The sequence below is a fragment of the Rhinolophus sinicus genome, chromosome 15 (genome assembly GCF_057876585.1).
Source record: "Rhinolophus sinicus isolate RSI-liver-muscle chromosome 15, RSI-T2T, whole genome shotgun sequence".
Lineage (NCBI taxonomy): Eukaryota > Metazoa > Chordata > Mammalia > Chiroptera > Rhinolophidae > Rhinolophus > Rhinolophus sinicus.
The window spans coordinates 85,159,337-85,173,180 of NC_142515.1; the positions used below are offsets into that span (position 1 = coordinate 85,159,337).

The following is a 13,844-nucleotide window of genomic DNA, read 5'->3' on the forward strand; positions in this document are numbered from 1 at the left end:
AAGTCCAAGTCTTAGTTTTCTTATTTTTTTAAAAAAGATCCTTGCAGGTATGAGGGAGCATTTGAGATGATAAACAACACATATTTATTAAATATATAATATAAACATGCTATATAAACATGTTATGTAACCATTAATCACAAAACACAACATTTATTTAGTGCACTCGGCATTGGACTGATTTCTTTACGTACATTATCTCAGGTTTGAACATGAGATTCAGCATTTTGTGTGGAGATTAGTTTTAATTTTCATTCCAACATGGTTTTACCGTGCTCATATTGGAGCTTAAAGCCAGAGACATTAGAAACTTAGCACAAAAGGAAAATTAAAAAAGTAAAACAAAAAAAGAAACAGCCCAGGTTGGCACAGCACCCCGGTGGCAGAGCCGGGATTGGAGTGGTTCCCTGCGCTGCAGGTCCGGCTCCCTCTGGCGGGCCTTCTGGGCACAGGCCCTCCTCCCAGCCGGCCGCGCTTGAACCTCAGGTCTCTCCGTAGTGCATAATTCCGCCCCTTGGAACTCCACCTCCTTCTTTTAGCCAATTGTCGCGGTCTTGGTATAACAGGAGGCGGGATTAGGGCGGGGCTCTCATTAGATTGGCATCATCCCTAACCATTAGTATGGGGATGCTCCGAGATAGACAGCATGGTGGCCCCATAGATGTGAAGCCAGAACCCGGCGCGGGCCAATGCGGTCGGGAGGCGGGGCTCGGTTGTGTGTAGAAAGGGCCCGGGGGATTGTGGCAGCTATCGCAGCGTCGGACGAACGGAGCAGCTACCGGAGTCCGCGGGTGCAGTCTTCGCTGCTGCCATGAGCTACACAGGTGGGCCCGGCGGGGCTAGGGATTGAGCTCCGGGTGGGGAGGAACAGGGGCGTGCCCGGGCCGCGCCCGGCTCACCCGCGCCTTCACCGGGGCCTGGACACTGTCCTCTGTTGCGGTCACAAAATGGCGCCGCGGGCCGGTGGCCTCAGGTTCGCGCCCCTCGGCTCCTCAGTGCTCTGTGCTTGCACACTAGTGTCACGGCCACCCGAGATCTTAGCTTCTGTCGCTGGTGTCCGCGGGCCCCGCCCTCGGCGCTCGACGTCTCTCCTCCCAACACCTCCACCCCGGCCTGGCCTCCTCGGACACCTCAGGTGCCTTTTTCTCAGGTCTCGGCTCTTACGGTCAGCCAGCGGGTTCGCCTGCCGTCGCCTTTACGGCACCCTCCCCCGCGCAGTGTCCCTGCAAGATGCCGCAGCTCCCCTCGCCCAGCGCCTGCCCCGGGCTGGGAGATGCGCCAGGCCCCAGGCCGGGGAGTAAATATTTGGAGGATTTGTGCTGAGCGGGGCACCGTGGGTCCTGAGGGGCTGAGCCTGAGCCTTGCGAGGAATAGCTGGGCTTCCATAGTAATTCGTTCACCATTGTCAAATTCTTGGTGTCAGGGGCTGAATAGACATTGGAATACTGGCAAGAATTCTTCAAGCAGTTTATAGGCCAGGGCAGACCACAGTAGGCAAGCAAATGAATCTGGGATATATTGTGGGGTGGTCAGTACCCCAAGGGGGTTGTTGTATTACATGGGGTGGTTGGAGATCTGTAAAGAGGTGATATTCAAGCAGAGACGGCAATAGAGTAACAGAGTTAAGGATATCTGGCCCGGGAGCCTTTGACATAAAAGCCCAGGGGCAGGAGCTGCCTGGCACCTTGGAAAATCTTCCAGGGAGACCAGTGAGACTTGAACAAAGGGGGCGGGGGGGATGAGTTCAGAGAGGCATGCCTGGGATGTGTTTGGGTGATTGTAAAGCTCTCTGGATGAATTGAACTGCTGTGTTTGCCTTGGCAGTGACCAATGAGGCTGCTCAGTCAGGAGCCATGGAGGAGGCCTCCCTCTTTGATGAGGGTATTAGGCTGAACTTGTGTGGTTGCCTGGTAACCCACATTCTCCTGAAAGTGTTTGGGACTGAGAATGGAACCTGAGACTCTGCGGCTCCTACAGGCTGCTTTATGTTGGCCTAGGCAAAGAGGTGGTGCCAGGCTTTGCTCCTCTGGCTCCCAGATCGGGAGCTTGGCAAGAACCCCAGTTTTTCAAGCAACCATCCTTTCGACTAGTGGTTTTCAACCTGGGCAATTCTGCTTCTCAGGGGACATTTGGCAATGTTTGGAGACATTTTTGGTTGTCACGTCTGGTTGGGTGGGGTTCTCCTGTCATCCAGTGGATGGAGGTCAGGAATGCTGCTGAACATCCTACAGTGCACAAGACAGGCCTCACCACAAAGAATTACCGGGCTCAGAAATCAGTAGTACCAAGGTTGGGCCACCCCCTGCCCTAGGCCTTTCTGTAACTTTCCTGGTTCAGGAGGAAAGGCAGTAGGGTTGTTACTGGCATCTCTGGAATTGAGATGTAATCCTTCTTACCAAGTCTCACTGAGAACTGGAAGACGGTTCTGTGGTTTTTAGGGGCAAGATTACTGAAGAAACCAGAAGATGTATGGTTGGGTTCTGTGGGGTAACTTAATAATGGAGCATTCATATTTATAGACAAGGAAACTGAGTTAGAGGTCACTAACGGCTAAGTCTGAATTTCAACTCCAGATCTTGTAGGCTGTCATTCTGGGTTTGAATAGGCCCTGAGATAGCCAAGCTAATGAGGTAATGATTAGTTTTTCCTTGGTCTTGATCAACTGGAAACCACAGTAGCTTTATAAAGCCTTTCCTTTTTAAGAAGCAGACCACTAAAGTCAAAGGCATTTTAAGTCACATCTCAGACGACTTTCGCGTTTAAGGAGAAGTTCTGGAGGCTGTGAAGCAAATGTTACCATTACTCGTAGAAGGTGATGAAAATAATCTGTCTTTCTGATAACTTGTCCAGCTTTTGAACCTTGTTAGTTTCTATGTACTTAGGAAAGGAGTCTCCATCTCTGGGACTGAGGGGAAAGATGATCCAGTGGAAACACTGGACAGAAAAATCCAGAATCAGGCCTTCAAACAAAGGTCTGAAATGCTACCCATCGTTTTATAGGAACATTTATTGCCTCACGGTTTCTGTGAGTTAGGAACACACAAGTGGTTTTAGCTGGACGGTTCTGGCTTGGGATCTCTCATGAGGTTACAGTTTGCATGTTAGTCGGACTGTAGTCATCTGTAGGATTCACTGGACCTGAAGGACCCCACCCCCCCACAAAGTGATGCAGACTTACATGACCGGTCAGTTGATGCGGCTGTTGGCTCCTGACCATGTGGACCTCTCCACAGGCCGGCTGGAGGGTCCTCGCAACATGATGGCTAATTTCTCCCAGAGTGAACGATCTGAGAGAGAACAAAGGGGAAGCCTCGGAAGTCACACTCAGTCATTTCTACAATCTCTTATTGGTTACACTGGCTACCTCTATCAGTTTGGGAAGGGACATGTCAGGAGGCAAGACGCATTAGAGGCCATCTTGCAGGCTGGTGACTACCAGATAGTATCCCCTTTCAGAAAAAGAAGGAAAAGAATAAAACTGAGAAGCTTGGTGTATTTTTGTGGGGAAAAGATGTCAGAGAGGCTGGCTCAGAGGGAGGGGCTGTGATGCGTGGTTATCCTAAATCCATGGTCTGACCTTTAGCTTTATAGGACCGAAATTTTGCTTATTTTATTTTTTTCACTCAGAGCTGATCAGGCTGGTAAATCAAACCGAGAAGAAAACGCTTCACGAACCCAACCAGAAAGGCTTTACTCATAATTGGAGTGTAACTGGCCACAGAAGGCCCTGCCCTGCAGACAATGTTGTGGAGCAGAATGTGAATGTGGGGAGAACGAGTAGGTTGCCATTGAGCTCGGAAGGTTGGACAGATTGTCTTTCCTTTTTCCCAGAGAACAAAGAACCAGGGGCTCCCTCCCCTGAATAGACAGAGCTTTGCTCTGCAGCTTTTATTCTGTGTTCCACGGTGTATTCTTGTCAGTGTGTGGTAGGTTCCAGTTGCAGCTGCAGTATTTACAAACCATGTTACTTAAAGTCTGGGGCCATTTTGCTGTCGATTACTGAACACGTAGTTTCTAGAGGCTAGTTGAACAAACGGTGGAGAAAGGTGTTAGGGTACTTTTTTACACTACGAGGCTTCCTCATGGATGAACCATCTGAAGAGTGCTTTCAGTGTTTCTTGTGGACAGTTAATCATCAATGCTTAGAATTTAGGCATCTCTGGAAGGGACTGGGTCCCTGGAGGGAATCCCTTTGAATTTGCCCTGTTTAAATAGGGAAGGTGAAGAAGATTGGGTTTGTATACTTGCGGCTTTCTCCTTCCCCAACACCTCTTCTCATTTCCCTCCTCTGGGGCTTAAAGATGAAGTGTGGCTGCACTGATCCTTGTTTGAGACTGTTGGAGCTGGGTGTGTTTTGGATTTCTGGCTTGAAAGGAGGAGATTCCACAGCACCCGCACCGGGATCTGGGCCAGCACCTGCTAATTATTGATAAATGTATTATTTCTGTACCAAGGGGGGTAAAGAAAGACTTTAATTGTCCTCAAGAGGTCCGTTTTGCCCCCAAATGAGTGTTGTACCACATTTGAGGAGAGCACTTGGTTTGCAGACCTCTTTGGACTATGGAATTGCAGGGTCAGGGATCTTGGCCGTGGCCCCTTTGTTGACTGTGGTGAGGATGGAATGAAATAATGCAGGTAAAGCTCCTAGCACCCGGCAGTGGAAACACTTGTTCAGTGTTGGCAGCGGTTGCTGTCATCTTTCGCTGCGGTTTTAAGAGATGAACTAGAGACTGCCAACAAAGAGACGAATGCCCAGTGAGGGGAAGGCACTTGGTCTATGCTTCTGTGGTAAATAAGTTATTGGAGGCACTGGCTTTCATTTTTAGGGCATGAGTTGACTCTGATGGGAATAGGCAAATATTGCCTCTGACGGTGTCTGTCATAATTTTAGTGCTATGGGTAAATCGTTAAAAAAATTTTTAAATGTAGGTTTAAAGAAGTGTTAGGGTTCATCATAGTCTGTTACAACCAGCATTTAAGAGCAGTAGTTCCTGATAGAGGTTCAAGTTTTCCTTTCTTGGTACTAACTCATTTTAAGTTGAGAAATAGCTTGAGAGTTGAGAGATTAGGAAATAATACCTGTATGTTGTATATAATATTTATTCCATATAAACATGCAGACCCAAGTAATTATGTTTAAGAGGTAATTGAATATATACATTTTAATGGGAAAACTGAAAAAATACAAAGCAGTTTGGATTTTAGATTTGGGGGAAGAAAAGGGGTATTATTGTCTTAACATTGTTCAAAAGTAACCCTATCTTTATTTGAATTGGAGGTGGCTCACCTCCAATTAACTGAATGATAATTTGAGTACTCATTTATCAAAATATGTTACTGGTTTTAAGTATTTGAAAATATTTATCCTGTTCTTCTGGTGTAGCAAGTTAAACATAGCCTGCCTTTCCATTGGTTAATAGGTTCTGGAGGTGCAATTAAAGTGTTCAGAAGCTAGAGTTTTGGTGGCTTTGCAGTGAGGTGAGGGTTTGCCCGCCAGTCTACATAAACGGTAGTCTTAGGTCATCATCATGTGTCTTGTTTGGGGAAATTAACCGCTCTGTGCATTTGTTTAGGCTTTGTCCAGGGATCTGAAACCACTTTGCAGTCAACGTACTCAGACACCAGCGCTCAGCCCACCTGTGATTATGGTAAGTGTGGGCCCCTGGGAATCAGAGCACTGGTGAGTGGTCTTCCTTCTAGTGGCAGAGCAGTCTGGTGTCTTCTTGCCTTTGGCATTGCTGTCACCCTGTCTTACTTTTCTAAATCAAACTTGTACAAAATGGTGTGATGGGCTGTTAAAGTATCCGGTGCTCTCCTTGGAGGCAATCACGGGAGAGAGATCTGTGTTTTTGAGCAAGCTGGAGTTCTTAGGGCCGGAAATTGGTTCCTTTAACACTTTACCATTTTGTTAGAAGTCTGTGACAAAGGTCTGGCTTCAGAAACTCTTACTGAGGGCCTGGGAAGGAGTACCAAGGATTGATCTGAGCAGAAATCAAACGGTTAACGTAGCCCCAGGGTAGTGCACAGACAGGCAGCCTCTCTAGCGCTGCCTGTCTGAATGTCGCAGGCTTTTAGAGATGTCAGCCTGTCTCAAGCCATGCAGCTCCTCGCACATAGGGTTAAGGGAAAATCTCTGATTGATTTCTCAAGTGTGGATAGTCTCGAACTAAATCTAATTCAGTATGACCCCGGGGGGTCATACATATTGTGTCGGCTTGCTTTGGCGGGCGTCACTGCTAATAAAGCTGGTATTTCCATGGTCTGTGACCCTCTTTGGAATTAATAAGGATAATGCTTTAGTTGCTGAGATGGGTAATTTGTTTTACTACCAAGGTCTGGGGAAAGACTGGACCTACATGTGACATTCCCTTAGAAATTACTGAGTAAATGGACATAAGTAAACTCCTGGAAGTATTAGCAGCTAGTCCCTGTGGGAGAGGGAGACTTAGAATGTTTTGAAATTGGGGCAGCCGGGTGGCTCAGGTGGTTGGAGCGCTGTGCTCGTAACACCGAGGTCGCTGGTTCAATTCCCACATAGGCCAGTGAGCTGCGCCCTCCACAACTAGACTGAGAACAACGGCCTGACTCGGAGTTGAAGGGGGGAAGGGGGTAAGAAAAACATGTTTTGAAATTGAATCAAGAGGTATCAGGTATTTCATAAGTGAGGAGCAACTTGATTTGCATGGCTTCCCTCTCCTGCCCTCCCTGCCTCATTCCTTTTAATTAAATGTACCAAATTGCAAGTCTTTTTTGAATTATTTTCCCTCTGGTTTACATATTCTGGGTCCAAGCGTCAGATACGCCATTTGCAAATATTTTCTCCTAGACCAGGGGTGTCCAAACTTTTTTCAACGTTTTTCACCAAGGGCCATATGCGGTAAAATACACAAACAGCCGGGCCACTCACTCGAGGTGAAGTACGTATTGCCTCACCTGGTTTATTTAAGTAAACTAAATATATTTTCAGAATTTGCTGCGGGCCAATTAAAAATGGATTGCGGGCCACAGTTGGCCCGCGGGCCGCAGTTTGGACACCCCTGTTCTAGACTGTGGCTTATGTCTTTCTTCTTTTGTCAGTCATTGTCTTTTGAAGAACACAAGTTCTTCATTTTGATGAATTCCAATTTACCAGTCTTAATAGATTGTGATTTTGGAGTTGTGTCTAAGAAATTTATGCCTAACCCAAGGTCACAAAGATTTTCTTCTAAGTTTTCTTTTAGGGGCTTCATAGTTTTTACATTTTACATTTATTTTGTGATCCATTTTGTGTTGATATTTCTACAAGGTGTGCAGTATAAGTCAAGATTCTATTTCACCTTTGTTGAAAATCAATTGAACATACATGTGTGGGTCTGTTACTGGGCTGTAATTCTGTTCCATTGACTTACGTGTCTAAATTTTCTCCAGTACCACACTTTCTTGATTACTATGTAGTGAGTCTTGAAATCAGTTAATGTGAGTCCTCCAGGTTTGTTCTTTTTCCAGAATTGACTTGGATAATCTAGTTCCTTTGCTTTTGCATATAAATTTTAGAATCAGTTTGTCCATTTCCATAAAAAGTCCTGCTGAGATTTTGGATGGCCTTGAAACTATAGATTAGTTTGGGGGAATTCACATCTTAACAATATTAAGTCTTCCAATCCATAATACTCCATTTATTTAGATCTTTGATTTCTTTCATTAATATTTTGTAGTTTCAAACACAGAGATCCTATTTTGTTATACTTATATTTCAGTGTTTATGTAGACAACCATGTTGTGAAAGAATAGGGACAGTTGTGTTTTTCCTTCTGGCTTAAACTGCAAGAAAAATATAATAACATTTAAATAACATTTTGAAAAACCATCAACATGCCTATCTTAGGTGATTGAATAATTTATAGGTGGATAGAATTGTGTATCCTGCTTTATTTTGCTTACTGTTAGAAGCTTTTCTTTGTGCTACAGAAAGCTTAATAGATTCTCTTTTGATTCCTCCATGAGATAGTTCACTGAGTATTTATTTTTGCTCTATAAGTATTGCTTACTATGACCATCTCCTTTTCTTGTGTTTGTTTCTTTTCTTTTTTTAAAAAAAATTGTACTAAAAATTCCCTTTGTCAGCCATGGTCTCATCTTTTCTGAGGATCGACGTGAGTTTGGATGTTCTTTTGGAAGGGGCAGGTCTTAGGAGCCCCCAAATGCCATAGTATAGACAAAGGCTTCCCTTGAAGGGACCCAGCTGGGGAGCCCATCAGGGAGTCTGGGTTGCTCCGAGCATAGCAAATAGCACATAGGGAGTGCTTGTCTGATCCTGTTTTAGTAGCCAGTGCCCACTCCTGCTTCCTTTTCTTGTGCTTCCTTGCTGTTCTGCTGGGCCCTCCGCAGTTCAACCAGGGCACCATATTCTAGCCTCACAAGCAGAGCCCAGGTGGGTCTGCCTTTGCCTCCCAGTCCTGTTTCCTTTTGAGTAGTGTCCACTGTCCCTCGTGCAAACAGCCACGAGACCAGGCCCTTGTTAGCTGCCAGGGCTAAGTGTGCATTATTCCTTGTGTGACTCTGCCAGCCTCTCTGCTTGCCCGTCACTCGTTATGTGATTCCCTCCTCCTGGCTGGCTTGCTGCTTACTGGCTAGTGGTGTCTCTCCTTTCACATGCAGTGCTCTGGGCCTGAGTCGTGGCCAGACCTGCCAGCCTCTGCGCTGTTTGCTCCGGATGATAGTTGCTGACTAAACGAATGAATGAGAAGCCTCTGCTTTGCTTTCCCCAGACGAAGAGGAGTTTTGCTTTGGGAGCTCTCTCGCGCCCGTGTTCATTCCTTGCAGTGGTCATTAGAGTCCCTCGCGGGTTTTTGATACCTGCCATTCTGTTTGTGTGCTGGATTGAGGAGAACCTCGGCCTGCTCCCTGTTCTCCCTGGTTCACCTTCTCGTTGTGTGCACGCTTGCTCCTCTGTGGCTGGATTCTGCCATGTATCATCCTCCCGTCTCACGAAGCTTTGGTCCTGCCCTGGGATGAGCACGGTCTGTTTGCAGGGCAGAGAGAACCGGAAGTAGGAGATGCTTCTGGGCTCCCACCAGAGACACTGGGAAGGTGGTCTCCTGTTCTCATGGACTCTCCTGGGGAGGAAGTGTGTCTGCTTGACTCACTTAACTCTGCATTTCTTCACTTCTCAGTGGCTGTGTGTTCTTGAAGGAATGAAATTTTCTCATGTGCTCTTTCAACTCCAGAGCATATTAATTTATAATCCAGAGTTGTGTCTTGTCCTTCCTTCTGTTGATGTCCAGCGCAACTCGCACAATTCAAGGGCTGGGTGACCCTGTTAAAGCAGACATTTGTGAGACTAGGGTATGTCTTCAGAGTGGATGAGGGTTCTGTGCTGAGCTTCTTGTACAGCAGAGTCTGTGTGAGGCTCTTATGGGATTGGGGGTAATCTTCTAATTTTGGCTCTTTGAGGGAGGAGTATAGGAGCCAAATTCCTTAGCTCCCAAGGATCTTGTGAAGGGGAGGTCCCTCGAATAGTAGATGGTCCAAGCCACAGAAGGTGGAGCACCAGGGCAGCAAGTGGCCTGGACCATTTACATGGTGCTCGCAAGCTCCAGGTTTCTCAGCTCCGGGCAGGTTCAGGCTCCTGCAGCCAGTCAGATACTGGGAGTCATTGTCTTCATTTGTGCCTGAATTAAAGTCTCGTAAGCAGTTGTAGATGTAATTACCCTTTTACTTTTTGTAGGATATGGAACTTGGAACTCTGGGGCAAACAGAGGCAAGTATGATTCTCATGATTGCTCCCCTCTCCCTTGGTATTGAACTGATGTGTTTCTGCCACTATCCAGTTTGGCCCCGGGTGTTGGGGTGATTACCTTTAGGGGCTCTGGACCAGTTACTCATTCACACAAGGCCTCATCGGGAGAGCTAGGGCCCACCCAGCCTCGGGGGGCTAGGGTCCCCAACTTGTCTCTGTGATAGAAAACGTCCTTGTCTCTCTCTCTCTGTCTCTGCCTCTCTTCTCCCTCCCCCCGCCATCTCTACCTGTGTCTCTCATTGCAGGCTACGAGAACTATGGTTATGGCTACGGCTATGGCCAGGATAACACCAGCAACTATGGGTACGGTATGGCCACTTCAAACTCTTGGGAAACGCCCAGCTCTGACACAAATGCAAACCCTAGTGCTACAGGTAGCGCCAGTGCCGATTCCGTTTTGTCCAGAATGAACCAGCGCTTAGATATGGTGCCGCACTTGGAAACAGACATGATACAAGGAAGTGTGTACGGCTCAGGTGGAGAAAGGTGAGTGGGTGCCTGCCTGGGGGCTGAGGCTCGGCGGGGGCACCTCCCACCTCCTGCCTGCTGGCTTCTCCCTCTCTGAATCATCTTCCTGTCTGTTTTCTCCCTCCTTGCTCTGTTGCTGGGACTCTCAGAGACTCTGCTGGGATCTAGTGCTCGTCCTTTCTCTGGCTTTTGTCCCCCCTCATTCCATGGCCTAACGGCCAGCCTCTCCCCCGGCTTATAGGGGGAAGAACAAGCCCAGACTGGGCTGGCTTCCCTGGACCCTCCAAATGCCTCTTAGGAGCAGAGTGTTAAGTGGCCCTTCCCTCTGGAGACAGGCATTTGGAGTTCGCACGAGACTTGGCATCCTGCCTGCTGTCAGGGCAGGACAGGTTGGGTTGAGTGTGCAGAGTGGGATGAGCCTTTGGGGCTGATCACAACGGGCTGGGCTATCTCCACATAAGGGACAGGTCCTGCCCTGGGACACTTCCTGGCTGCTCTTCAGTGCCTGGCAAATGTGCGCCTGTTGAGCCTTGGAAGTGCCCTGTGAAGAACTGTCACCGTCCTCTTTCTGCAGATGGGGAACATGAGGCGCAGGCGGGTCACACCCTTGCCTGAAGGTACCCAGGAGTAAGTGGTGGAGCTGGACCTAGCACCCAAACCTGCCCTGCTCCCCAGCCTCACGTTGTAGGTGTTTGTTGTGGTCTAAACTGGTGCGGGCCCAGGAGGTCCTGTGCCCTAGCAAGAGCTTCAGTGAGAGGGGCACGTGGGTTTCTAGCGCAGAGCAGCGTGGAGCAGCCTAATGGGGAGAGTAGAGAGAAGGGGCCTGGCCAGGCACTGGTAGGGTCAGGTGAGACCCCAGGGCCACTGGGAAGCAGAGGGTGCCAGGGGGACTTCTTTGCATGGGCTCCGTAGCAAACAAAAAGTGTGAGAGGAACCCCCAGAAACACTCCCTGCCCTCGTTTCTGGCAGGTACAGTGCTTGGAACTAAGGCTGCCAAAGGCAAGGAGGGGCTTGGCTCTTGTCTCTATGGCCATGTGGACCCTGTACTACTGCATATGTGCCATCGTGCCACATCCTGGAGCCGGGGAGCACTGGTGAGGGATGGCGTGGCACCTGGGTAGCACTGGCTGCTTCCTGTGCCCATGAGACGAGTGGGCTCTGGGCCTGGGGGGCTGTGGACTGCAGCTTCCACCGTTAGCACAGCTCTCTGTGCTGCCATGTCTCCCTGCGGGAGGCTGCTCTGCCTTCCCTGTCGCTCTGTAGGGTCTGATGCCTCATCCTGGGCTCCTGGTTGAGGAGATAGAGCACTTTTTCTAGCCCCTGGGCAAGCTCGCGGTATCTTTCCTGGGAAACACTCCCCATTTTGTCCCTCTTCTCCTCTTGGGTAGTGAGGGATTTTGGCGGGTATAGAGGTTCCCCCAGCCATGAGGGATGAGACCTGCGCAGGGTTTCTCATGGGTGTTATCAGCCCATTGGACAGGCATTCGTGTGCTGGAGGATGCTGGGGTGCTCGGCTCTGCCCCCTCCCCACTTCCCTGCACGCCCCAAGAAGCATCTCTGTGCACTGTGGCTACCACAGACACGTGTACGTGTTTCCAAAGGACTAAGGGCTATGCGATGTCTCTGCCCCTGAGACCTGCTCCATCCCAGTTGTCCTTAGGGTCCCCAGGCAGGTGAGTGGCAGCACAGTCTTGGGGACATCCGCTGACGGGCCCTTCCTACTTCTAGCACTCTGCTCCTGAGGGGCTTCTTAATTGGCATTTCTGAACATTGAGCCTCTCCGGCAAGGGGCACAGGTGCTGGAGCAGGGCTTTCTGTCCCCAGGACGGGGAGGTTTGGGGATGGCCAGGGTGATGGGGCCTGAGGCCTTCCCTGATTCTTGCCATCTCACTTTGCAGATATGATTCCTATGAGGCCTGTGACGCGAGGGCCGTCCTGAGTGAGCGTGACCTTTACCGGTCGGGCTATGACTACGGCGAACTTGACCCTGAGATGGAAATGGCCTATGAGGGCCAGTATGATGCCTACCGAGAGCAGTTTCGCATGCGTGGCGGCGACACCTTTGGCCCACGGGCTCAGGGCTGGGCCCGGGACTCCCGGAGTGGCCGGCCAATGGCGTCAGGCTATGGGCGCATGTGGGAAGACCCCATGGGGGCCCGGGGCCAGTGCATGCCTGGTGCCTCCCGGCTGCCCTCCCTCTTCTCCCAGAACATCATCCCCGAGTACGGCATGTTCCAGGGCATGCGTGGCGGGGGCGCCTTCCCAGGCGGCTCCCGCTTTGGCTTCGGCTTTGGCAATGGCATGAAGCAGATGAGGCGGACCTGGAAGACCTGGACCACAGCTGACTTCCGGGTGAGTGGAGCAGGCCTTCCCTCCTGGCCCCTGGCTGGCCGGAGCAAAGCGCCTGGGCTCACCCACCCTGACCTGGCTCCATCCTTCCCACCCAGACCAAGAAGAAGAAGAGAAAGCAGAGCGGTAGTGCTGACGAGCCCGATAGCAAAGCCTTCCGGACCGACTGCTCAGACAATAGTGATTCGGACAACGGTGAGCCAGGGCACTGGCCACTGCCCCTGCCTCCTGCCCCCTGGGGCTCCTGGGCTGAGCCTGCCTCCTCTCACCTTCCAGATGAGGGCACCGAGGGGGAAGCTGCAGAGGGCACTGAAAGTGCAGACGCTGTGGAAAAGGGTTCCAGAGCAGTAAGTGGCCCCGACCCCGCATGCTCTGTTTGCAGGGGTGCCGGTGAAGAGCAGGCTGCCTGAGCCCCTGTGCCACAGAGCTGGGCTCTCGCAGGGGCCACAGGCTGGCCTGAGGCAGCCCGGCACTCATGCGTGACCCGCCTACGGACGTGGGGAGCTATGGGAGAGGGAGTCAGGCTGTGGGCAGGCTGCCCCCCCAGTGGCAGTCTGAGCCCTCTGTGCGAGGGCTCTTGGGAGGATGTGAGGCGCCTGGCCCATAGCAGAGCCATTAATAAACAATTGCACATGCTTTGACACTTTGATGTTATATTTTTGAAATCGTGTCTTAGGAAGGAGATGATGAAGAGGGAAAAGAGGAGGAAAAAGAAGACGGCAAAGAGGACGCAGACAAGGGTGAGTCTTCTGAGTCGCCTGGGTGCTGGGGTGGCTCTTCCAGGCTCTCATTGTGGGAGGGGTCCAGCTGAAGGCAGGGTTGTGGCAGCTTGGGCCCTCCCTTGCAGGGCTGGGTATGTGCTGGCAGGAGGTTCCTCTTCCACTGTCCCCTTCTCGCTCTTCCCCTGTTCTTCTAGGCAGAGGCTATGGGTGGCAATGGCCCCTGCCTAGAACATGGGTTTTGGCTTCAGGTGGGGCAACAAGCAGAGTGTGGGGGAACCCCAGGTACACCCTGCCCTTGGTCCCTCAGTAACATACAGTCCGAGTCTCAGTGGCTGGTGTCCGAGCTGGGACCCTTGGTGCAGGTTTTACGGCTCTGGTTTGCGTGTCCTCTCCCTTAGCGCCTCTCCAGCCCCTGTGTTGGGACCCGTGTCCCCCCACCCGAGTGATGAGCGCCAGCAGGAACCTGACAGTAAATCCAGCCTCAGCCCACTGTTGCCGCGGTGCCTGGTGAGGGGTGGGCAGGGCCA

The 13,844-nt window shown here is 50.4% G+C and overlaps 1 protein-coding gene across 3 annotated transcripts in view; it reads left to right on the forward strand.

The window, feature by feature from the left end:
- The first annotated feature begins 682 nt into the window (after positions 1–682).
- AKAP8L (A-kinase anchoring protein 8 like) overlaps positions 683–13,844 on the forward strand; it is a 29,809-nt gene continuing 16,647 nt past the window's right edge. The window contains exons 1-9 of one of the 3 annotated variants that reach the window (XM_019736859.3): positions 683–824; positions 5,574–5,648; positions 9,707–9,739; positions 10,024–10,081; positions 10,184–10,264; positions 12,145–12,598; positions 12,694–12,790; positions 12,872–12,942; positions 13,272–13,335. In XM_019736859.3, coding sequence (XP_019592418.3) covers positions 812–824; positions 5,574–5,648; positions 9,707–9,739; positions 10,024–10,081; positions 10,184–10,264; positions 12,145–12,598; positions 12,694–12,790; positions 12,872–12,942; positions 13,272–13,335 — 946 coding nt within the window. In that variant the 5' untranslated portion in view covers positions 683–811. Of the gene's footprint in view, positions 825–5,573; positions 5,649–9,706; positions 9,740–10,023; positions 10,265–10,837; positions 11,341–12,144; positions 12,599–12,693; positions 12,791–12,871; positions 12,943–13,271; positions 13,336–13,844 lie in introns of those variants that run through there. The other 2 variants (XM_019736857.3, XM_019736860.3) reach the window with 2 other exon arrangements.